The sequence below is a fragment of the Punica granatum genome, chromosome 4, assembly GCF_007655135.1.
Source record: "Punica granatum isolate Tunisia-2019 chromosome 4, ASM765513v2, whole genome shotgun sequence".
Classification (NCBI taxonomy): Eukaryota; Viridiplantae; Streptophyta; class Magnoliopsida; order Myrtales; family Lythraceae; genus Punica; species Punica granatum.
The window spans coordinates 34,028,413-34,052,869 of NC_045130.1; the positions used below are offsets into that span (position 1 = coordinate 34,028,413).

The following is a 24,457-nucleotide window of genomic DNA, read 5'->3' on the forward strand; positions in this document are numbered from 1 at the left end:
AAAAGGCCAGAAAGGTAGGTCTAATTGTAATATATAATGGGAAAAATAACAGCCGATGAAAATCAGAGAGAGAGAGAGAGAGAGAGAGAGTTAAGTAGTGAACAATGTTTCTTCTACTTCCTTCCCCATAATAAGAATGTTTGGTCACGACACAAGATTTCTCACTGAACCATGACAAGCACGTGCCCAAGTTGAAGAAGCAAAAAAACCAATCTAACTTCAGGTTTCTCTTTCCCCCCTCCACTGGTCCTGATCACTGCTTGCTTGTGTCTCAGCTTCTTCCTCTTCCTCCTCTTCCACTTCTTCTTCTCCTTCTAGTACTTTCTTATTCCCTTCCTTGTCACTCACGAAGTCCTTTCTTTTCATCCCGAGAAGAGATCGCTTTCCGTTCCCGACTTCGTAGGCGCGAAGAACGAAGAGTTTGATTATGCCTTTCCAGGTGAGTTTACCTTCTTCTCACAGCATATGCAACTGTTCTTTTCCATTTCTTGATCAGGGTGTTGCGCATACGTATATGTTTCCCTTTGGGCATTTAAGTATATATATGGGATTGCCCAAGGATCGCACTAGACCGGCGACTGTTCTATTGCATTATAGTACAGTGTGCTACGATAATGGACACATGTTAACGAAACTGTGTGGCTCGCTGGGCGATGAGTGACTCTAGAAATGATCCATCAATATAATTCAGGATTTCTTTCAGACTGATCCTCGGAAAGCTTTACCTAAAAGCACGAAGGCCTTGTTATGAGTCTTGATACGACCACATCGTGTTGAGGCTAGAGTTGATGTCCTGATGATCACAGTTCTGGGGTAAAACCCCCACCCTCCAATCCCCTTTTTCTTTTTGAAATGTCATTAATATATGTATCATCAACCTATTGACCGAGATTAATTCCTGACTGAATATCTCGCAGTTATCTGACTACGAAATGCTTCTAGTACAAATCTTAAACTCCTGCCCCACAGGAAAAGTTCGGCGATCGATAATTCCTTTGGGCACCTCGAGTTTAGATCTAGTACAAACTTTTGAAAGGAAAGAAAGAAAAAAGAGTATATATATGTTGTGTGTGTGAAGGGTAGATACTACTAAATGCAGCTGCTTTTTAAGTTTGTGGTTGGTGATTTTGTTGTTTATTTTATGTGATATTCAGAGCTTGCATTTTGAGGCCCAAACAGATCCTCTTAGCCCAACTGATTGTGGGCTTTGCCCGACATAAATGTTGACCGCCACCTACTTTAACTGGGACCCACCAATACCTCCCGGAAAACATGGAACTCTTGGACTAAGGCCTCAGCGTCGGATTTTATTTTATTTTTTCTCTAGGCCATTTCCAACCGTTAGATTTGACTCCTATTACATGTTTGAAGTATCTTTAGACTTTCAGGTCCAGGGAGACCAGAATGTCATATGGTGCATGCAGCACGACAAATTTTTATGTGGTTGGAACCGTACGTACTTCTTCAGTTCTTCCATATGCATGTATGGAATTAGTTACATGCCAATGAACACGAAATCGGAAAGGGGAATTAGTTCCATAATTGATCAGTTGAAATGCAAATTGATCTATATATGTGCCGATGTCCAAATCGTGATAAAAAAAAAAAGGGCACATTGGTAGCGTTCATTCAAATTTAGCCCTCTATAACATACACACCCATGTAGATCCACATGGCACTACTTCGAAAATATAATAAACTTACAGATACATGTCATTTCTATATAAGTGTAAGCTTCAACAATTTACACTGCTTTGAAGTTTATATTCTAAATTTAATCTCTTTGCATAGCTAACCTAGAGCCTCCGGGATCTACAGGCAGTACCGAAGAGATAGGTTAGGTCGTAGCATCCGACCCGTCTCTTGGCTAGAAGGGAGGTAGGATTGGCTAACCAAGGTGAGGGCGAGTGTCGTCAGCACAAAGGCCATCCAGCTGGGCCCATGACGGTTGAGTGTCGTTGCCATAGCCATTTGGAAGGCTGGGGTGGTGGACGTAGCCAACTGATCATGGGGCCATCGGGGTTGGGGTTTTAGCCCCTTTTTTTCCCTCATGATTTGTTTCTTTCGTTCGATAAATTCTCAAGATTTTTAATTTGCTAAAATCATGTTGTCACTTGAGTCCATCTCATGTTAGGATTCGACTCAGCTCATCCAAACAGATGAATATCAAAACGTCGTGCTTTTTTTCAACACGGTTTAAAGATATATAGCTAGATTTACACTCAAGACATAAGAAGAAAAAGAAAAATCAAAGATCAATATTGCCTACTTTTGACCACAATATATTATATGATTCAACTAAAGCTCATTACGAAGTACATTGTGGTTCCTAGGGCCAACAGTATTTGACACGACACAATAATACAACATGGATACGACATGGAGAGGCGAGTTTTGATTAAGGCTAAATGTGTTTCGTGTCTAAACGGGAGTTTAAACATGTTCAACTCTTATAACTCATCTAGATATGGTTAGACCAGTTTATATTATTTGTTATCGTGTTAATAAATTTGTTTCATATATTGTATTAATTTATAGAAGAAAGTATACTAAAATCATCTAAAATTGTTTATATAAATCACCCGTTTATGACGATTTCATCATGTCAATCGTTTAGTAACGTGTAATTAAAGTTAATAGTGTCATATCATGTAGGTATTATATGTACCTAAAAATATTAATGTCATATCGTGTAGGTAAGTATACATACACATTTAAACACGCTTAGTTAAATGGGTTTGATGTTTCGTATCCGTGTCAACTCATAATTAAACGTATCGTGTTCGTGTTTGAAAATCTTGACAGGTTTATTAAATGTATCGTGTTCGGGTCTAGAGTTTTTTAATACAAACCCGTTTAGACACGATCTATATAAACACAACACGGCACATATTGCTACCTCTGGTTCCGCTATCTTCTAGGAACTTAATTTTGCACATGAATTTATTAGGTACGTACAAAGCCCAATTAGCTACTTTAGGATGGAACGGACATATAACTCAAGAATTTATAACTCGGATGTAGTTTTCATCTCTCTTTTCCCTTTTAATTTATTATGCACCTCTTCATTTTCATGTGATGTTTCTCTGTTACCTCCTTCATATGTATCTGTTTGCGAACTATTCAATCTCCATGTAGCTACCGCTTCTGTTATTAATGGATTCACTTGAGTTATCGAAAAAAAACGGAAGGTAATGGACATATGTACGTAATAAGATCGTGAAGATTGTAAGTATGTACATCCCCTGACAAGCAGACCTTATTACAAAGAGCTAACAACAGATTAGTCCCGATATACCTATAATTAGTATAATTAGTAATGTTAAGCGCATCGAAATACTTTTATAAATAGTGCAACATTATAATTATCCTCGTTCTCTCCCTTGGTATGAGAACGTTATCTAGTGAATGTTGACCATTCCACTTTCAAATTCTTTGATCTTTATTTTTTTATTTTTTTTGGTCTAATTACCAATTTCAAAATTTCATTCATTTTAGCTTAATTAAAGAGGATCAGTTCCGACGTGGATTTTCTGATATATCTCGGTTTCAAATGATTGGCTTAAGTGGGTTCAATGACTTGTACGTAAAGAAATTACATGTTCTACCACAAAGTGATTTATAGTTAAGGTCTAATTTATTGACTTAACTCTCATATGCAAGCCCCAGCTGGAACTCGAATAGCGGCCAATATACGTAACCAATATCACCATGTTTTGAACCATTGATTCTGTGTGTGTAATTTCTTTGGTAGAATTCTGTGTGTATAATTAAGTATACATATATATCATTTACAGCTAGATAGTAATATCTCGCACATCAAGGGCGCATATATATATATATATATATATATGCACACGCACTTTTTTTTCGGTTACAAAAAATAAATAACTAAATAAGGACATGCCATGTTTCTTTAGGTCAGCCTGCACTTCTTTTACTTCAAAGATAGACCTTTTCAAGATATAAAATAATAAAATACATATAATGTGTTGATGTCTTTTGCCATGGAAGAAATCTACGTACGTATACCAATGGCGATGATTGTATATTGCTCTTAGAAAAACCTGTGCCTTTGTGGTTAAGCAAATACAATATGCTTGCGTGCAAAAACTAAACCGTAAATCGTATAATATTATTAATTTGATGCTACAATTAATCGTCCCATGCATATAAATTGTATACTATTATTTACTCAGAAGAGAGGCCCTGAAAACTGAAACGTTCTCTAGACACTAATACATAGATGCTGGAAAAGAAATGCAAAAGCATAATAGATACAAGAAATTTATTTATGTCCAAATTTAACCGCATATTCCACGAAGATTTCCTTTCAGCTCTCTGAGATCATGCATTATACATATTGAACAAACCAATTGAGAGCTAGATATAAATACTATATATCTAAGTGAGAGAGTGTGTGTGTATGCATATCTTTACGCATGATCAACCATAATGCAATTCATATTCCTAAATTAATCAACTATGGCTAATAGAGGATATATAAGAGACATAGGTCTCTATTAATCAAACATTACATCCTTACATATGTGTGTGTGTGTGTGTGTGTGTGTGTATGAGGCTAATTATTATGACAAGAGCTTAGTACATATGTACGTCTGAAGTTTGACATGCACCTATAGCTAGCTTTACATATATCACGTATGCATCAAGAGATAGTTCATATACATTGAATAAATACATATAGACACACGTGCAAACACAGGGTTACGAATGCAACCATGATATAGAGGTACAGAATTAATGAATTTTTGTAAAATTAATGAGAAAGTTGCTTCCAATACAAACTTTTTCACTATATAATGCATTTGTTTCAGAAAACATGGACAAATTATCAATTTAATTATTGTTTCACTCATTTATCCTCCCGTGCATGGTTGAATTACAAATGGATGTGTGAGAGCACCGAAAATATCACGTGCAAGCAGAATCTTTTTGCATGCAAAAACATATAAACATGTGTTTATATATGTATATATGTTACCAAATATTCATACAGATCTGGCCAGCCTATAATATGCACAAATTCACATTCACAGCCTTTTGCTTGAGCAGATAAAAACAAAGGCAATTAGATTACATGCGACACCGAATTATTCAAACACATTGCGAAGAAATATATATATTTCTAGCTGCAAAATTAGAGAGAAATGCATGAACGAGATAATACCAAAACCCTGGACTGGAAAATATTCACAAAATATGAAAGCAAATATCTATATATATAAGCAGTTATATATCTGCTATTTCATTAACTTATAAGAATTTATATATAGATGAAAGATAATTAAGTTTTCTCCCAGCATAACAGGATAAACAATTACACTGCTGACTAGACTTGTGTACAAGCTTTAGTTAGTTGTAATTAACACACACTTACCAATTAGCTATTACAAGTAATCAACAGGCAATATATATAATTACATCCACTAATCCAAAATAAAAAGAAAAGCACTATTAATTAAGTTTTTTTTTTCACTTTGTGCAAATAGTATTAATTGCGCACGCATATATAAATATTACTAAATTTGGCGTATGTTGGTATTATAACTCTGTTGATCACCCAGAGTCTCCAAAGTCGATCTGACCAGTTCGGCATCCCACATGGCACCTTGACTACTGAAATTTACGGCCGGAGAAACCATGGAGACCAGCTGTGACGGCGGGACAGCTGCTTCAGGCCGTTGATAAGGACTTGCATAGGTATCATCCATAAGAGTGTTTAGAAATGAAGAGAACATATCCTCATTATTGAAGTTATCAATAATGTAACTTTGCCCGTTGTTGTTGCTGCCACCATGACTGACATTGTGCAATCCCACCATTATCCCATCGGAATTCTGCCAATTCCCAGTTTCGACTGGAATGGGATGATTTCGCTGTTGCTCCTGTTCACTGATAACTCTTCCGATGTCATCTTGGACAGTGGGGATTGCTTGATGCTGACTGCCATTGGCTTTGTCTATGGTTGAGGCAGATAAGTAAGGTTGTTGTGGAGGTCGGTTTGATGTTGGCACGAAAGCATTGCTGACAGCATCTCCCGGGGAATCGGGGAATGGGTTCAATGGCTTGTGTGTCCTCGGATCTATCCCCTGATTGATGAGCTTCTTACTCAGATGGGTATTCCAGTAGTTCTTGATCTCATTGTCAGTGCGCCCCGGGATCCTTCCAGCGATTAATGACCACCTGAAGTTAAAATAGGAAATGCAAAATAAAAAACAAAAAGAAGCTTATGAGGATGTTCAGTTCTAAAAAAAGAAAAAATGCACAAGGAAAGGTAAATTCAAGTACCATTTATGTTTGATATGTTCCTTTCAATCCGTACATTACATGCTTATAAGATGGTCGACACATTTGTCTTTTCCAGACAAATTAATTAATATCAATTTTGACCTATAACACATAGTTCACTTTTGATTAACAAAGTAATAACTATAACTTGATTATAAATGCCCCGAGGATTACTAGCTAGCTATAAGTTTATAGGACTCTGTATGTTTCGTTTGGTGGACCGTGAGATCTTGAATTCGAAACCCCCTTTGCATGTTTAACCCTTGATGAGATAACTTTACAAAAAATAAACCGTGATAAATTGTCAAAAATTCCAACATAACATTTAAACCTAGTATCGTTTGAAGTTATGTAAAACCTAGTGCTGGATTAGTTTAAATTATGTTCTGATAAGAAGTAGCTTGAAGTTATTTGTACCTGTTGCCAAGCAATCGATGGAGGCGGAGGATGAGATCTTCCTCATCGGGGGCTATGTGGCCTCTCTTGACGGACGGGCGGAGATAGTTCATCCAGCGGAGGCGGCAGCTCTTCCCGCAACGCTGGAGGCCCGCCCGTTTGGGGAGAGTCCGCCACCTCCCCTCTCCTTCCTTCTTCACGTAGTTCGACAGGAGCTCGTCTTCCTCGGGCGTCCATGGCCCTCTCTTAATCCCCACTTTGCTGCAGCATGGGGTCTTGCACGTCGTCGAAGCTGAAAATGATGGAGCCCTCATATCTTCTCTTTCCACGATATTCTCTTATCGAACTCTTTCTCAATCTGCTCTCTCTGGCTTTGCACGCAAATATATAGGGTTTTGATATATGGAGGAGGCCGGAATGATTGATTCTTCTGCTATTCTTCCTTCTTCTTTGAGGAAAATTAGGGTTTGATCGAGAGAGAGAGAGAAGGGGGATGAAGATGAGGAGGAAAGTGCATAATTATACAGTGGCAACAGATGAATAGAACATTCCGTTTGGCCAATGGGGTTCCAACACGTGTAGGTGAGTGGCCTTAATCTATTGGATTTTCTGGAAATAGTACTTTGGCTAATTTGTCGTTTTCACTGCATGGGCGGCTCTTCTGTCACGCAGGCATTTGTCTATTAATATTGGATAATATTTCTTATAAAAGAATTACACTCACACACACACACACATATATATATATATATATTTTTGTATCATTTTGGACCAATGAATGCTACGATGGGGCGCGGGCACCAAGCCCGATATTTTCTTGAATGCCTTTATAATAAAATAATAATAAAAAATTAACTCTGCCCGAATTACTTTTATATATATATATATACACACACACACACACTCACACATACATATTATATACACATGCTTCCGTATAAGTATTGGAGATCTTTTCCTTAAACCATCTAATCTTGATATATCGGGTGATTGTAATCCTTGTTAATTGTGCTACAAAATCCATTTGTCATCTGCGTATATATAAGAGATTATGAGAGTATATGTTCCTTTATAGATGATTAGGATGATGAGGATGTATGCTGCTCATCACTTGTTGAAAACCACAAGATAGTAGGTACTGATGCATCTGAATTATTTATTTTGACCGGCGAGTTTCTTACGTACCCCAACGAATAAGATTTTCAGAGTCTTATTGTTGGAAAATACCGATGATACATATGCATGCTTTTTAAACTAGTATAAACTAGTATATGGTCGTTTCAAGAACATTATACATAGGGGTGATTAGTTGTTCGCTGTTGTTAATGATCTATTTAAACCCATTTCATGTGCACCTACGGATCTCGATTATGAGTTGGGTTTCTGGTTCAACTTGCCAATCTCTCCTCTTGCTTATCTTGTGTGGGCTTCCGTTTTTAGGGTTTCCTAGCTGCTATATATTGCAGATTCTTCATCATGATATCGATAAATAGATAAACTTCCATTAGTCTAAGTGATCCATTCCCAATGAAGGATGATCGAACATAAACATGACAAGTTAGATTAACGGATGTGTATGTATATCTGCATTATATATTGATACCACATTGTGACATACGGAGAGTATATAGATACGAATTAATACATATACCCTAGATTACATTTTTCTGATGCCGCAATATATATGCTTGAGTTCATCAGAAGTTATATGACTTATGACTGAGCACACAAATTCATCTATCATTAAATATAAAATGATAACAAATTGTGTGAAACCGTCTTAATTAGTTCAAACCTGCCGAGACGCTGAGAGCCCAAAGAGCTTGAAATATCTAAGTCGTTGGACCACTCGCACGCAATAATGTGAGTTCACATGTGCACAAGCCTTACTGCATCTCACAGGAATCTAGAAATTATTTTGTAGAACATTATACCGAGCTAACATGCTGTGCCAATCTGAATTAATAGGGCTATGCATCTATATTACCCTGCATAATCATATATTTATCATATAGGCGACTCTCGGGTTTGATCCATTATATATAGGACTATGCTGTGTGCATGACAGCTGAGTGGCCTTCTCCTCCATATTTTTCGCATCTAAACTGGGATTAAAAGTTCATGGAGATTTTCCGCTGTTGGGCTTCTAGAACAAATCATAATGTCGTATAGCCAATGCGAAAACCTTACTGTGATCATATGTATAAATCGTTGTCTCTACAGGACGAAATTAATTTTTCATTTAGCAGAGCTTATCAGAACAAGAAAATTACAACAAAGTGAATTTCTTGGTAAATTATAATTAGTAAAATTGTCAGATCCACGGCACGTGAATCGAATGATCCACCCCCATGATAAGGCAAATAATATATATGTGTATGTATGTATATATATGCCCTATGTACTTCTCCTAATTTAATTTAGGTCGTGAGTTGTTTGTTCCCTTGGTGCTAGCGACCGTTCTTTGATCACAATTCATATCCTCGATCTTATTATCACCATTTTTGACGAAATGTAATTTGCATGTGCTGCATTTGGACTGCAGCCCCTCAATTATTCCATTCTCATCTCTCTCTCCCTCGTATTCATTAATTCTCGAACGCTTTCTTTGCCTTAAAGATAAGTATACCCAGATACGGCTCCTATGAAGAAGCAAAGGAAAAAATGTCAAGATAGAGATTAACATGACGCAGCAAAATCCCCCATATAAAATGGAAGACCATTGCTTTCACTTTATCTTTACTTTTCTGCGGACTGCAATACCAGTTTCTGTACGCCGCAACTGCAAGTAATCAAGTGAGACGGCGGATTTTTCTGCCTGCGAAAGCTTCAGAATGCTCATCATGCAAATTAAGCAATGGTCACGACCAACCATTATCCATCATCCGAAATTAAATATATATATATATATATATATATATTTAATCTCTTACCATTTGTATATATGAATACTAGACATATGCATCCGCGCTACACAGGGTGCCAAAAAAAAATTTATTAGAAAAAAGAAGTGGTTGGTTGACATGATCGAGAGAGGAAGAGGTCGACAGGAAAGTGGGTGAGTGGATTTAGAAGTAATTTGATGAAATTACTAAATTGTACATAATATATAGTGATTGTGATTAATTAGAAAGAATTATTCATGTGCATTTTGGAAAATAAAGAGTAACACCAAATGGGAAGGTTTAGGCTTTATACAACAGTACTCGTGTACATGTTAAAGTTCAAGGGGTTCTCGTTGTTTGCTAGAAAAAACCAAAAGTGAAAGGAAATCGCATTTCTTGTTGGAGTTTGTTTTTCAGTTAAAAAAAAAAAGATTCAAGTTCGGAAGTAGCTTCTTAACCTCCTGTAAAAATTGGCCTAAACTTTCATCATTCTCAATAGCTAGAAAGGCTCAACATAATCATAAACTGAATTAAACTGGACCAAAACCCAGGCAGGATATCCGTGAAAATCAGTTCTTTCAGATCTACAGTTTTGAGCTTAGTCCGATTTGCAGCCTGCGGCCTATATATCTTGTTGTAGGAATTAGATTAATTAACCCTCACACCTTAAATTACTCTGTCAAGGATTCATAGAGCTTACTGGATGACCGGGATTACTTAGAATTATATGTATCTTTTCCACCATAACCCATATCTTGGAAGGGCAGACGAAAAATTTGCGCTGGCATGATATTTAATATACCAATTGTTGTATTGAAGTACATGCAGCAAGTATAGTTTTTTATATTTTGATCGATTACAAAAGAAATGAATGGAGTTAATTTGTATAGGACATGTATTAAGAACCGCCTGATGGGGATTTTAGATTAACTCTGAGTGATGGGAGGATCGAAATTTGTGGGCACGCCATATATATTTGTTGCCGAGTACGGGACTCGAGAGGAAGATGGAAAAAATACTTTGTAGTTAAAAGCTCCCAGGGAAAATGCTGGGGCAACAACGGATACGGAAGAATATTACGTGATACAAGTCTTCTTAGAGTCACTCATTCTCCGTCCATATTACGCGGTTCTGTTCTAATTATAGGTGCAGAATTTGGTAATTGGTGTCATTATATATGGAGTACGTACTAAGGGGTGGGTTTTGGAATTGGAAGCCGTTGGCTAGAAGTTGCTAGATATTATGAATAATGCCGTGGGTTTTTGGAATTGGATTTGCGGCCTATGTTATAGGACTCAGATTAATTAACCCTCATACCTTAAAGTACTGTGATAAGGATTCTTGAGGATCGGGTTCATAGAGCTTACAAGATTTCGGGGATAACATAAAATTATCTCTATTTTCCACCATAATCCATATCTTGGAAGGGCAGAAGAAAAGTTTTGTGCCGGCCATGATTTTTTTTATAAATTGTACATTATCTGAAAATAATTGTAATTTTTTATCTTTTGATCGATTACAAAAGAAAAGAATGGAGATAATTCGTATGTTTTTTTGACTAGTCGAGATAATTCATATGATATTATATAGTATATATTACTACTGCCCACGTAAATATACGCAGTGTTTCAGCATTATACGAACAAGAAAGCAAAAGAAACGGAGATCTGAAAGATCAATGTGATGTATGTGTGTGTGTGTGTGTGTGTGTGTGTGTGTGTGTGTGTGTGTGTGTGTGTGTGTGTGTGTGTGTGTGATTTTTTTTTCTTTAGGTGAGATATGTGTTGTGATTTTTCAATCATTAACGTTGATCGAGAAGTGAATCGTGCTTTATCTATCATCTATATTGTTCTTATTATTGATGGATCGAGAGAGAATTGGCGAGGATAATTAGCAGTCATTTTGTCTTAAAATTTGACACTACTTATATATATAGAAATTCATGTATTTTCTGTATTTTTTAAAATCATTAGAATATATATATATATATATATAAAGTTAGGCATGCAAGATGGACGCTCTATCTAAACTATATCTTGTAACACTTAGCTCAATGAAGATTATCCTTATTATTCCATTAACTTATTTTGCCGTATTTTTCAGTTGGATCAAGTTCAGCGAATCATTTCTATTTAGCCCATGTTTTATTGGTACATATTAATTAATAATTAAGATTCTTTTTTGAAAAATGAAAAATATTACTCGATAGTTGTAAAGGGTATTTCGAGATGTAAAATCTTTTTAGAGTTGTTTATATATTTATAAAATTAATTTGAGTACTATGTGTTCTAAATAGATTACTTTTAAAAATTACATGTGTCAATTTTAATTATAAAGTATAATAATATATTATTTTTTTGTACTTTTAATCTTACTAATTTATAATTTTTGAAAATAAAATTCGACTTTATATTTTATTAAATTTTCTATACAACGCACGAGTTATCGTCTAGTTAAATATTAATATTCATCCCCTCATATTATAGTGGTTTTTCTTTCTTGATACGTCTGATCTAATTCCTGCGTCAGTCCCTGATTTGTATCATACCTAACTTGTAAGTTTTCTTCTTCCATCTTTGACCTAATTTTAGGTTTAATCCTTTTCTTTGCATTGTATCCAAGCAAGCAAGTGGAGTTCGGACCGTCCGTCAAAATTATTTGGAGCCCGTGGATTAAGTGGGACCCGGTGGGAAGAGAAAGCCGCTATGTCCTGACAGTTTTATTTGGCGCCCTCAGCGGTCAACATTTTGACTTTTCTTCTCCCATGGACATGGCCGTTAAAGTTTGACTTCCCTTAAAAGCCTTGGGACTCTCGCAATCGAAGGGAAGACTGCCGCAGGGAGAAGACTAGGTAGGATTATAATGGACGAAACTAATCACGATAAGATAGAGGGTGTAATACAGTAGAACACGACTCGTATTATGAGATCGGAGTGGCATGAATTGTAGTTTTTTATCTTTTCAAGATCGAGGGCATTTTTCATCGGCCTAGCAGTCGGCACAAATCTTCGCCCTTAGCAGAAAGGCTCCTCGCGGAGCGGTGCCTAGCAAAACTGTTTTAATCTAATCATTTCATTAGAGCAAATCTTCCCATGGATGATTCTGCACATCTGATCATGTTTGGTCAGTGAATCTTTATGAATTGATTGCAAATATATGTAACTGAGACTGCAATGATCATTAGGTTGCTCCGCATTGGCGAACATTACACCTCAAGTAGTATAGGGTTTTGAAATTCATTAAAAACACCTCGTGATTGAAGCCTTATAAAATACTTGATCGAGGGCTAATTCCACCAAATAAACGGAAGACATCTTGTGATTTCACGGAAAAAAAATATATTATCGTGCAACTTGTCTACCGACCGAACTCAATGGCTCACGGTAGGCCCATTTGTGATATTCAAGGTGTGATGCGTGAGAGGCCCTGGCCCATAATCAATCTGTTTCTTCATTAAAATTGATCAAATCTTTGGGAAATGAACCGATTGACTTTGGGAAGAAAATTCCAAGTGTTTTGAATGTTGATTTGGGAAATGAACACACAGTAGAGGTTCTTGTGGACACCCCATGGCTGCCTGAGAAGTGTGACAAATGCAAAGTTTTCGGTCACAGTTGCAGCAACCCATCTGCAGCCACTCCAGCAATACTGACACCAACCCCTGTGGAAGGGAGTTCTCCTCGGGCTGGTGAAAAAGCTGATGCTGAACGTGCTGAACTGTCCCCTCCTGATGCTGGAATGCTCGCTGGACAGGGAGTTTGCGAGTTGGAGGTCCCCAACTCTATTACTCCCACTCCCCCCCTTGCATCAGAGCAAGGAAAAGTGGCTGAATGGAGTGACTTGCACGGGGACAATATCGAAGTCCCTTCCAAAGGAGAGTCCTCACAGGTGAATAGCAAGCAAGTTCTCTTAGAAGATGTGAAGTCTCGTTCTGATGCGATCAGCTCAGATGATGAGCTGGAGGTATCCTCGCGTCGGGGAGTTACAACACAGAATCAGAGCATTACAGTGGAGGAGGTGAAATCAACCCAGAAAGTTCAAGGCAAAAGGAAACCTAGAACGGGCAAGGGAGGTAAACCTCCTAAATTACTATCATGATAATTACCTCTTGGAATGTTAGAGGGATAAATGACCCTCTGAAACAGAAAATGGTCTTTAAGTTTGCGAAGGAACACGATATAGGGATTTTTGCTCTCATTGAGACACGGGTAAAGGAAAACAATTGTCTAAAGATAGTGAATAAATGGAAAGGCTGGTTGTTGATGGAAAATTATCAGCATGCCCATAATGGCAGATTGTGGATTCTGATACGAGAGGACTTGCAGGTGCAATTCCTTAGCAAAACTAGTCAATATATCCATTTATTGGTAAATGTTCCCAAAGGAGTTGGTTGGGTTGCTTTGACTTTTGTTTATGCTTCAAATGACTTGTCGGAAAGAAGGGTGTTATGGCATGATCTGCAGACTTTAACAGTGGGTATGAGGTATAGTTGGATGTTGATGGGTGATTTCAATGCAATTAAAGAATTAGAAGAGGCCAAAGTAGTTGGGAGGGAAATTGTTGTTGATCAAAGTATAAGAGAATTTGCAGACTTCATTAGCACATCGGAGCTTAAGGATCACCCCTATACCGGCTGTTTTTTCACATGGAGCAACAAAAGACAGGAGGGGTTTCAAGCTAGGAAGATTGACAGAGCGTTGGTTAATGACTTATGGTTTCAACGGGATATTGCCTCAACAGTGGAATTTCTTTCTCCCGGAATTTCTGATCATAGTCCTATCATGTTGAGATTTGGTGCCAAAGAGAATGCGGGCCCAAAGCCTTTTAAGTTTTTCCATTTCTGGACTGAGCATCCAGAGTACTTGAAACTTGTGGAACGTGTGTGGATGGAGGTCCAGGAAGGTAATCCTATGGCAGTGCTTTACAAGAAATTGAGGAATCTAAAGAGACATCTGAAAGATTTCAATAGATCTTACTTTGGGGATGTGCATGCTAAAGTTGACGCCTTGCAAACTCAACTCGCTCAGATCCAAACTGAAATTCTTGAAAGTAATTGCATGTCTTCTGAAATTATGGAAAAGGAAATCGCTATAAGGGTTGAGCTATTAGAAGCCATGGATAAAGAGGAGAAACTACTGAGACAAAAGTCAAGGGTGGCATGGTTAAAAGCGGGGGATCAGAACACTTCTTTCTTTCATAAGGCAGTGAAGATAAGAAATGCAAGAACCTCCATTCGAGTACTCTACACTAACTCAGGTTCCAAGCTGGAAGATATACATCAAATAAAAGCGGAAGCAGTCAACTTTTACCAAAGCCTTCTAGGAGAAAAGGATGCAAGCGTAGCGGGCACCTCTGCGACGCAACTTTCTTCTATTCTCAAAAAGAAGATCTCTCAGGCTCAACAACAACTGCTTGTGTCTCCTATCACAGAAGAGGAAATCAAATCAGCTCTGTTCTCAATGGGAAATGATAAATCACCTGGCCCAGACGGCTTCACGGTGTATTTTTATAAGCATGCTTGGAGAATTGTTCATAAAGACTTCCTTGCTGCTGTACAACATTACTTTTCGACAGGCGAGCTGCGCAGAGAGGTGAATTCTACAATATTAGCACTTGTCCCTAAGAAGGAGAAAGCTGATCGCATGAAGGACTTCCGCCCTATCTCATGCTGCAATGTGGTGTATAAATGCATTACCAAGGTGATCACCAACAGAATGAAAGGGGTCCTTCCTGATGTTATAAGCCTAAACCAGACAGCTTTTGTGCAGGGCAGGAGAATATCTGACAATGTCTTGCTTGCTCATGAGCTTGTAAGAAACTACCATAGACAAGGAATAACCCCCCGTTGTGCTATCAAAATTGACCTAATGAAAGCCTTTGACTCCTTGAACTGGGATTTTATTCTTAACTGTTTGAAGGTCATGGGATTTCCCCTATCATTTCTCAGATGGATCAAGGGATGTATTACCTCTCCTTACTTTTCAGTGGCTGTCAATGGCTCCTTATGTGGTTACTTTGCCGGCCAAAGGGGATTGCGACAAGGTGACCCCCTATCACCCTATTTGTTTGTTATTGCCATGGAGGTCTTCTCAAAGCTTTTGGACACTGCTGCAGACGAAGGCAGAATCGGCTTCCATCCTAGATGTAAGTCTATCAAGCTCACCCATCTCTGCTTTGCTGATGATCTATTCTTGTTCACAAACGGGTCCAAAGAGTCTCTTGTTGCCATTCTGGAAGTGTTGAACATCTTTTACAACTGGTCTGGGCTCAAGCTGAACCCTGAGAAATCTGAAATCTTCACGGGAGGCATCACTGAGGAAGGCATCTCTATATTGGTGAATAGCTCGGGTTTTAAGAAAGGTACTCTTCCTGTGAGATACTTGGGGCTCCCTCTTGTCTCGGGCAAGCTTTCCACGAAGAACTGCGAGGCTCTTACTGAGAGAATCCTAAAGCGTATAAGGAGTTGGTCTGTGAAACACTTGTCTTACGCGGGACGAGTACAGTTGATCAATTCAGTACTTTTCAGCATGGCCAGCTACTGGTGTATCCACTTCATTCTTCCCAAGAAAGTCATAAAGTTGGTGCAGCAGAAGTGCAGATCCTTCCTCTGGAAAGGCCTTGAGCAGCATATAGGAGGAGGAAAGCTCGGCTGGGAAACTCTATGTCTTCCAAAGTCTGATGGAGGACTCGGTATCAAGGACCTAACCCTGTGGAATAAGGTATGCGTACTCAAAAACCTTTGGTCTCTCCTCGTGCGTTCAGGGTCTCTTTGGGTGGCCTGGGTTGCTAAATATTTAATCAAAGACCGAAGTATTTGGTCTTTAAGGATACCTGGTGATTGTTCTTGGAACTGGAGAAAACTTTTGCAGCTGAGGACTTTGATGTCTCCCTATATCCGCTATTGTGTTGGCCCTGGTACGAATGTATCTTTCTGGTATGACAAGTGGTTACCGGTCGGTTCTTTAATAAACTATTGCACCAGGGGGCTCCAGTGCTTTCCGTCGATTAGGGAGCACGCAACAGTTAGTTCGATTCTGGTTGATGGATGCTGGCATTGGCCTAGAAGCTCGGATCTGCAAGCTGGCCTGCTCCGTGATCTCGCTAATGCAATTCAACTCTCTGATCGTGATAGGGTCACATGGACGGCTCACAAATCCGAGACATTTTCTGTTGCTAGTGCGTGGAAATGCTTTAGTCCCAGAAGCCAGAAGATGGAATGGAGGAACGCAATCTGGTTTGAGGGGCGGTTTCCTCGATCCTCTTTCATTAGCTGGCTTTGTATTCATAATAGATTGAGTACAAAAGATAGGCTTATGAGTTGGAGAATCTCGATTACTGCACCCGAATGCGAATTCTGTAGTTTGGAATTGGAGACCCGAAATCACCTCTTTTTTGAATGCCCTATCACCCAAGGGATTTGGAGAAGTTTATTAGACCGTGTTGGAATGAACAAACACAATGTCGACTGGAATACGGAACTTTGCTGGGTCTCCTCTCTCCGTGGAAAGAAGCTGGATATTATTTGTCTTAAACTTCTCTGGACTCACTACATTTACTGCATCTGGAGGGAGAGGAACGCCAGGCTCTACCGGAATCAAGTCTCGCCTCCAACAATTATAATACGAAGGATCTTCTCGGATGTGAAAGCAAAGTTGTCTGTTCTCCCTCGATTCTCATGCAAAATTGCACACTCTATCATTGCGAGGCATATGTTTCACCATTTTGATACTGCAACTAGTTGACTTGGGAGTAGCTCTTGGGTATTTTTTTATTTTACTCCGTATAGAGGAAAATGGTATTGGTTTCTGATGTAAATTCATCTGTTATCAATGAAGTTTCATCATTTATCCAAAAAAAAAATTGATCATAGGCAATCGATCTTTGTATCAGAGTCAATCTTAGCCCATAGGGAATGCCAATGGATTCTGTCACAAGGCCATCGACAAGCTAGAATGTGCCGTCGGGGATTGATTGGTCCGTGTTAAGAGCTCAAGATTGGTGCTCGGCCCCAAGGAGGGATACCTATACCCCAATGAAAGTTGAAATTTCAACAAACATTTCCTGAAGATGAGCCCATAGGGTCACGAAGATATACGAATCAACCGACTTATATTGATTATTCAGAGTACTCGGCATCGTCCTTTAACATGAGAGGAGATAAAGGAGATATCAAAACGTGATGGTCAGAGGAAAAAGCCGGGGGGATTTATTATTTATACTGACTAAACGAATACATAGAATTACTAACCTATTTATAGGCAGAGGAAGCAATCGGACTAGGATAGAAATAATATCAAAATACTATCATAAAATCTAAATTCGATACTAGTAAATTCTAATGATACTAATTAACCTAATTCATTTATACAATCTTATTCAAATGTTATATGAGGATGCTTGAAGTTTTAAAAAAAGGAATATAGTAAGGAGAAATGTTGATTTCAGTATAATTGTGATGTTTGAGCTAAGAGGGACCTCAGCTAGACTAATTAATTACTTATGCCCTCAACATTTGTAATACTAATAAATAGAGAGACCTAATATATATAAGAAGTTAATCGAATTGCCCGCAGGTTGCGCGGGACATCGTCGTAGCTACGGAATAGTTTTTTTTTTTTGTGTGATTGCAAATCACTTTGGGAAGCGATGCTGCACTACATAATGAGGCATATGCATTTTTTTTTTTAATATAGAGAGTAAGGAAGTGTTCGGATCAGTTTGCGCATATCTTGACTAGTTTACTTCCTCGAACAAGTTTAAAGACAGATCATTTACTGTCCATTTAGGGTTGTTCATTTCCTTGGCATTTGTTTGGTTTTATTTTCTTCCGAATATTCTTCTTCTTCTTCTTGTAGTTTTTTTTTGGCAGAAGAAAGGGCAAAAACCCAAATTATTCTTGTATTTTTTAATGGGCACGGTTCATATTTTGTTTATTTTCTTAATTTATTCGGTATTTGATAATTTGATTGGAAATTTAAGTTAGAGCTGAACGATATTTTATCACGTCTAGATATGCTACTTTATGTTAGAATGATTAATGAAATTAACAAATTTTTGTCTTATCAAAGCTCTATCATATGTTTATGATGCAATTAACTAAACATAATTTATAAAAAAATTTCCCAAAATAATGATGATAAACAACATGAGACGCAAAATAATTTATTGCTCAAAATCTTCACATTGTCCTCAGGTGTCAGTCTGTTAACGGTTAATTAACTTGGTTTTCCGAGCTTTTGAATAAATAAAACGTGACAATACTGCGATGCATTTTTCATTATACACCTACTTTATAGGACCATATTTCCTCAAAATTACTCATTCAAGGATTAAAAAAAAATCATTCAAGGAACGACAAACGATGACCCAAAAAAAAAAAAATAGAGGGAGACGAACATGTCTAGATCGCGCCGCCGCACGTCATTGTGCGGGGAAAAAGAATTAAATTAGAAAAAGCTGTTCGTGGGTTTAAGCACGACACATTATTAAATTGGAGACCCACTCGCCCGTTTTGTATATATAGAGGTCATTCTCAAAACAATTCGATTATATGAACAGTATAGTAAGTCCCACGGTACCAAAATGTGGATCTTTTATATAAAAGATTCTATATTCTTCCATTATTTCCCTTAATCTACGACTGATGTATTATTTTATACCTCACCTCACTCCGTAGCGTGACCAATAGAGTTGGAGGAAATTACTCATTTGATGCAAAATGTTTTACCGATGTAACACTTTGGTACAAAACTAAAGAATTGTAATAATTAACTACAAATTGTTTTAATTTTGTAACAGTCTTGTATATACCGTCAATTTAGATACCCCGACGCTAAACTCTGTTGACGTGGCTGGCTACCTGTCCAAGTTACGAGAATCAATTTCATTCTCCAAGTCGCCCTAAAAGTTCCCTATATTGTAACCGTACCCCGAAATTCCAGCAATCGAGGAACCTCCGACCTGGATTACCTTCAGTCCATGAAGTCTTCATCGCCGCAACCTCTTGACAATGGCACGTTGGGAGCATTGCATGCGGAGACTCCATTAGCACACTTGCTTGGAGGTAGAGCAGTATATGATGATGGAGAAGAGAAAAGGAGCATGTAGAGAGTCTCAATTCTGAGATTTACAGTTCGATTTGAGACTTACGATTAGGTTCTTTAAGAGGAACAGAAGAAAAAAAGAAAAGGAAATAAATTCTTGCCATCTGAGGCCACATCATCGTAACTTGGACAGGTAGGCAATCACGTCAACAGGACTTAACTGCAGGATGTCTAAATTGACATTTTGTATAAGATTGTTACAAAATTAAAACGTTGTATAGTTGACCGTTACAATTTTTATATTTGTACTAAAGTGTTACATTAGTAAAACATTTTGTACCAAATGAGTAATTTCTCCAATAGAGTTGCAACAAATGCATAAATTTGTAAATATATGATGAGTGGTGGTTCATGAATTTATATGACCAAATACTTTTATTGGTTTATCATCTCCAACTTACAATTTTTATTTGAGATAACTGATGATAATGCTTTATTTATGAGATAACTGATGTTAATGCTTTATATATGATAGACGGAATATGATATTTCCTTCTTTGTTTGTCCTTTTGGAATTGGGCCAACGACAAGGTAGATGAAATTTGGCTATAGAAGCATTTCTTTATATTGAGAAGGTCGAAAATATGAATAATAGATGATAGAAGTCATAATAATCACGTACACCATAGAATAATTGGGAATCCTTTAGCTTCGTACTTCAAGCAACATTTTGGGCTTGGTGATGTGAGGATGACTTTAGTTTAAGAGCATTGTACTATTTTTTTTTCCCTCCTTATTAGTAGCCGACATTATATTCTTCTAATTTGTTAACACATGAAGACCTAGTCAACCTTTTAAACAAACCTCCAATTTAGATTGTTAACTAAGTCGTACCATACAATTGGCACAACGTATTGTTAATGGACAGATTTCACCTGCAGTGTAAGGTTTTGTAATAAATTGAAAGTATTTCATAGTTATGACCAAATCAATTCTCAAACAAAAATCACCTTAGCCAATAAGGTAAAAAACCCAATAATGTACAAAAGAAAGTGTTTCTTTATGACAAAAGGAAGGAAAGATAAATATAAAGGTGGCTCCGGAATCTTGGTAGAGGTGATCGAAGAGAAAGACGGGTAAAAAGAATTCTTTTCTTTTTATATCGATTGAAGGGGTTGGAGGCGTGACCAGCGTAACTATACCCATAGGACGTAATTATATGATTTTGAATTTCTATATGGAAATGCACCATTTGAGCCATGGCACATACCTATATATTAAGATTTAAGCGTTCAGGCTTGCTACCGCAATCACAATAACAAAATTTTAGAGAGATACCATTCTACCACAAACCCTTCCAAAGTACTATTACCATGATTCAATAACAAATAAGATTTTGAGTACAAAATTGAGAATATTTGATTTTTGTGGTCCGAAGAACCGGTATACTTGATAACAAAATTAAATTTCACTTAACTTTATTTTTCAACAATTTAACTACAGAATTATTACTTTATTATCTTCTTTTTTTCAAATTATATCTTATACTTTTTATTATTTATTATTTAAATTAATTTTTTAATATTAAATTTCCTCAACTATTCAATAATTTTTCTTCAATTTCAACACTTTTTTCTCAATTTAATAAATTAATCATTACTTTTTTATCTACTTTTTCAAATTTTTTCACATATTTTTTTCAATTATTTTTATTTTTGTCTTCTGAAATTAAATTAAATTAAATTTAACTTCCTTGCTAACAATAATGTATAATTATTGCGCTCAAGCTTTCTCGGCTTCCGCGTTTAGCCGTAGCAGTTTGGATTTATGTGAAGGATCATTCCTGTGGCTCCACGTGGCGGTGTGTCATGCAGTCACGAGTCAAGTCAAATGTTGACTTGGTTAGGGAAGTAAGATGACATGGACAAATTTAACCTCGAATTTTTGTCTTGAACACCTACAAATCATTCGGTTCATACATACTTCCAGTCCGATTCTTTGTCAGCCTTCTAAAAGCATAATCTTCAAATTTTGGGCAAACCAAATTTGACGATCATGTCCTTCGAGTTAGTCTCCAGTCTCCAAGAACATCGTATAAATATCAAAACATACTCAATCAATTGCGTATAAGAGAAAAGGATTTGCTTATCTTTTTAAGGTCACGAATTTATATCGTTTAGGGTAGTCGTGCGAATCAACAATCAACTGAGCTATCAAAAACATATGTTCGATTTTGATCAATTGAAGAGGAATTAGACTGGATTTTCAGCTCATGTTATTGGCGGCATGTGGTATTTTGCAACTAAAATTCTGAAAAAAGTATGCTTTTGATTCACGAAAGGTATAATCAATAACCTCTATATAAATGCTCACAAGCCCTAAGTTTTGCGTAATATTCCACAATTGCAATATAGTTAATTAGATTTTTTTTTTCTTTTTTGCGTATCATTTGAATATTCAATGGATACCAACCAATTCAAATTCGAATCTGATTAGTTTACTAAAGAGAATTCACTTTCTCAATCTTGAATCTTCTACTTCCACAAGACTAAAACTCGAAATTAGAAGAGGTACAAAATGGCATAAACCAACGTACGTTTATATATACTTGAGAGTTTAGACCAAATCAAAGCATGTACACATCACGAGAAGGGTATTCTTGGAAATCAATTTTATCCAACATAATTTAATTTTTAATTCCCATTAAGACAACAAACATAAAACAACATTTTCAGAAAATATCCCCTATGACATCCGACCACTTCTCTTAAATACAATTTCTCCCATAAAAAACTCAGACCAACATTTTCTCATATAAATATATGTTTTTTAATTGGAATTTTCCCATATATATTACCCCCAAGGAGCCAAACAGACAAGGCCTCCACTAACATCAATTGAATTCTCCCAAACATTTACACCAAAAAGAGAAAAATTCTCCCAAACATTCTTTTATTCAGCCAAAATTACAAATTCCTCATTTCCTCCCAAGCAATGGAAATTCATTTCCAGCAACAGAACAGTAACATCCCAATACTCAGCAGCAAGATAAACAAGTTCAAGGGGCCAAGGAATCGGAACGGCGGTGGCAGCGGCGGCAACAATAACAAGTATGTCGGGGTGAGGCAGAGGCCGTCGGGGCGATGGGTGGCCGAGATCAAGGACACAACCCAAAAGATCAGGATGTGGCTCGGGACCTATGAGACCGCCGAGGAGGCAGCCCGTGCCTACGACCAGGCTGCCCGCCTATTGCGCGGTTCCAACACCCGGACCAACTTCAGGGCCCACACGCCCTCAGACTCCCGGCTTGCCTCTCGGATTCGGAGCCTGCTGAACAACAAGAGGGGAATAATGCCAGACAGTACTCCCCAGGGAAATGTCACAGATGTTGCTAATGTCAATGTTGCTGCCACCCCCACTACTAGTGTCAGTGATAACATGATTTTATTTTCATCTCATAGCACTTCTAGTTCCACCACTAGCTGTGCTAGCACCGAAGACGTGTACCGGCCCGACCTGAGCCACTGCATCGAGGAATTCGCGCTTGGTTCTTCTCATGATGTACCCGGGCCGAGAATCGACCGGTTCTCGTACACGCAAGAGGTGCTAGAGGTGCCGAGGATTTGTGCAAGTTCGGGGGATCAGACTCAGGCTGCGGCCGACATGGAAGAGTTCTCGGAGTTCGAGAGGATGAAGTTCGAGAGGCAGATATCGGCATCACTGTATGCGGTGAGCGGAGTGGAGGAGCTGATGGGGACGTTGGTGAATGACCCGAGCGAGGCTATATGGGATCTTCCTCCGTTATGTTCGTTGGCTTCATTGCTGCTCTGAAAGCTAATTTGATGGTTTCAATGAGAAACGTTAATTAATTTCTCGATCCACTCTAGTAATGTTTTCTCTTCTCTTTTGTTTCTAGACAAGGTCGGGTTTCGGAATTACTAGGACCACAATTATAGATGAAAACGACGTTAAACATCGTCTGGTCTGGTGATCGAACCGTTCCGTTGTCCCTTGAGACCCTTATTATATCAACGAAAAAAATCATAAATTACGGCAGAACCATGAACCTTAATTATTGGCACCAACCACCAAGAGAAGCTCAAAACAGCTCATAAGAAACAATATTGGCAGAGGCCCAACGCGTAAGAGACGAGCATATATGGCCTACTTGTTCAACCAAAAAACTGGAAACAAAGCAGATAATCAGTCAAATGAATCCCCCAATTTGTAAGCAGTTTCCTTTGGTAGTCCGCTGTAATCGAGAAATTCTTCGATGGTTTCATCTCGTCACTTGACTTAAAAAAGCACCAATCAATTCATAATAAACGGAAATATAATTAATTCTTTCTCGCCACGTCATTGTAAAGTAGGATCATTTAAGATTTTATTGTTTTGGTCTTCCTCTGCGACTCTTTCAACCCCCACAATGATCCTTTCTTCTCACCACGTTGCAAAGAATGTTGCATGTTCTTTTGATAGAAGGCTCTTAATTTAATTGAAAGTTCAACATAGTCCTCTCCCTTCCAAACAAGATACGAGAGAGCACGCCCGGAAAGCTTTCATCATGATTGACAAGAACAGCCTCGTCTTTCAATTGCTTGGTGGTCGGATTCAACTCGATATTCCAGCCTCACCAATATCGTCGGAAGTGCAAAACTTTTGCTTCATACTTGTTTAGTGAAGTGGCACTCGAAGAACAAAAGGTTCCTGTTTTCTTCCTCTGTTTTGGACTCGAATTGGCAGCAGGACACCATTCGACCACTTTGTCCATTGTAGACAGCTTATTGCCAATTATCAAACCAGAAAAAGAAAAAGTAGCAA

At 37.8% G+C, this 24,457-nt stretch overlaps 2 protein-coding genes and 1 long non-coding RNA gene across 4 annotated transcripts; 2 read left to right on the forward strand and 1 right to left on the reverse strand.

Annotated features, from left to right (window-relative positions):
- Positions 1–229: 229 nt before the first annotated feature.
- Positions 230–5,817, forward strand: LOC116205202. 2 transcript variants are annotated; one of them, XR_004156474.1, is made up of 2 exons: positions 230–439; positions 5,589–5,817. It is a non-coding gene; the product is annotated as an uncharacterized LOC116205202 (long non-coding RNA). The 2 variants fall into 2 exon arrangements; XR_004156475.1 differs by lacking the exon at positions 5,589–5,817 and adding an exon at positions 1,819–2,192.
- Positions 5,249–7,326, reverse strand: LOC116205201 (transcription repressor MYB5-like). Its single transcript, XM_031537714.1, has 2 exons — positions 6,730–7,326; positions 5,249–6,207 (listed from the first exon to the last, which is right to left on the reverse strand). The coding sequence occupies exons 1-2, from the start codon at positions 7,020–7,022 to the stop codon at positions 5,544–5,546; spliced, it is 957 nt and encodes a 318-aa protein (XP_031393574.1). The 5' UTR covers positions 7,023–7,326; the 3' UTR covers positions 5,249–5,543.
- Positions 7,327–22,499: 15,173 nt separating this feature from the next.
- Positions 22,500–23,611, forward strand: LOC116204593 (ethylene-responsive transcription factor ERN1-like). The gene has a single exon (XM_031536750.1). The coding sequence runs from the start codon at positions 22,631–22,633 to the stop codon at positions 23,465–23,467; it is 837 nt and encodes a 278-aa protein (XP_031392610.1). The 5' UTR covers positions 22,500–22,630; the 3' UTR covers positions 23,468–23,611.
- Positions 23,612–24,457: the final 846 nt, after the last annotated feature.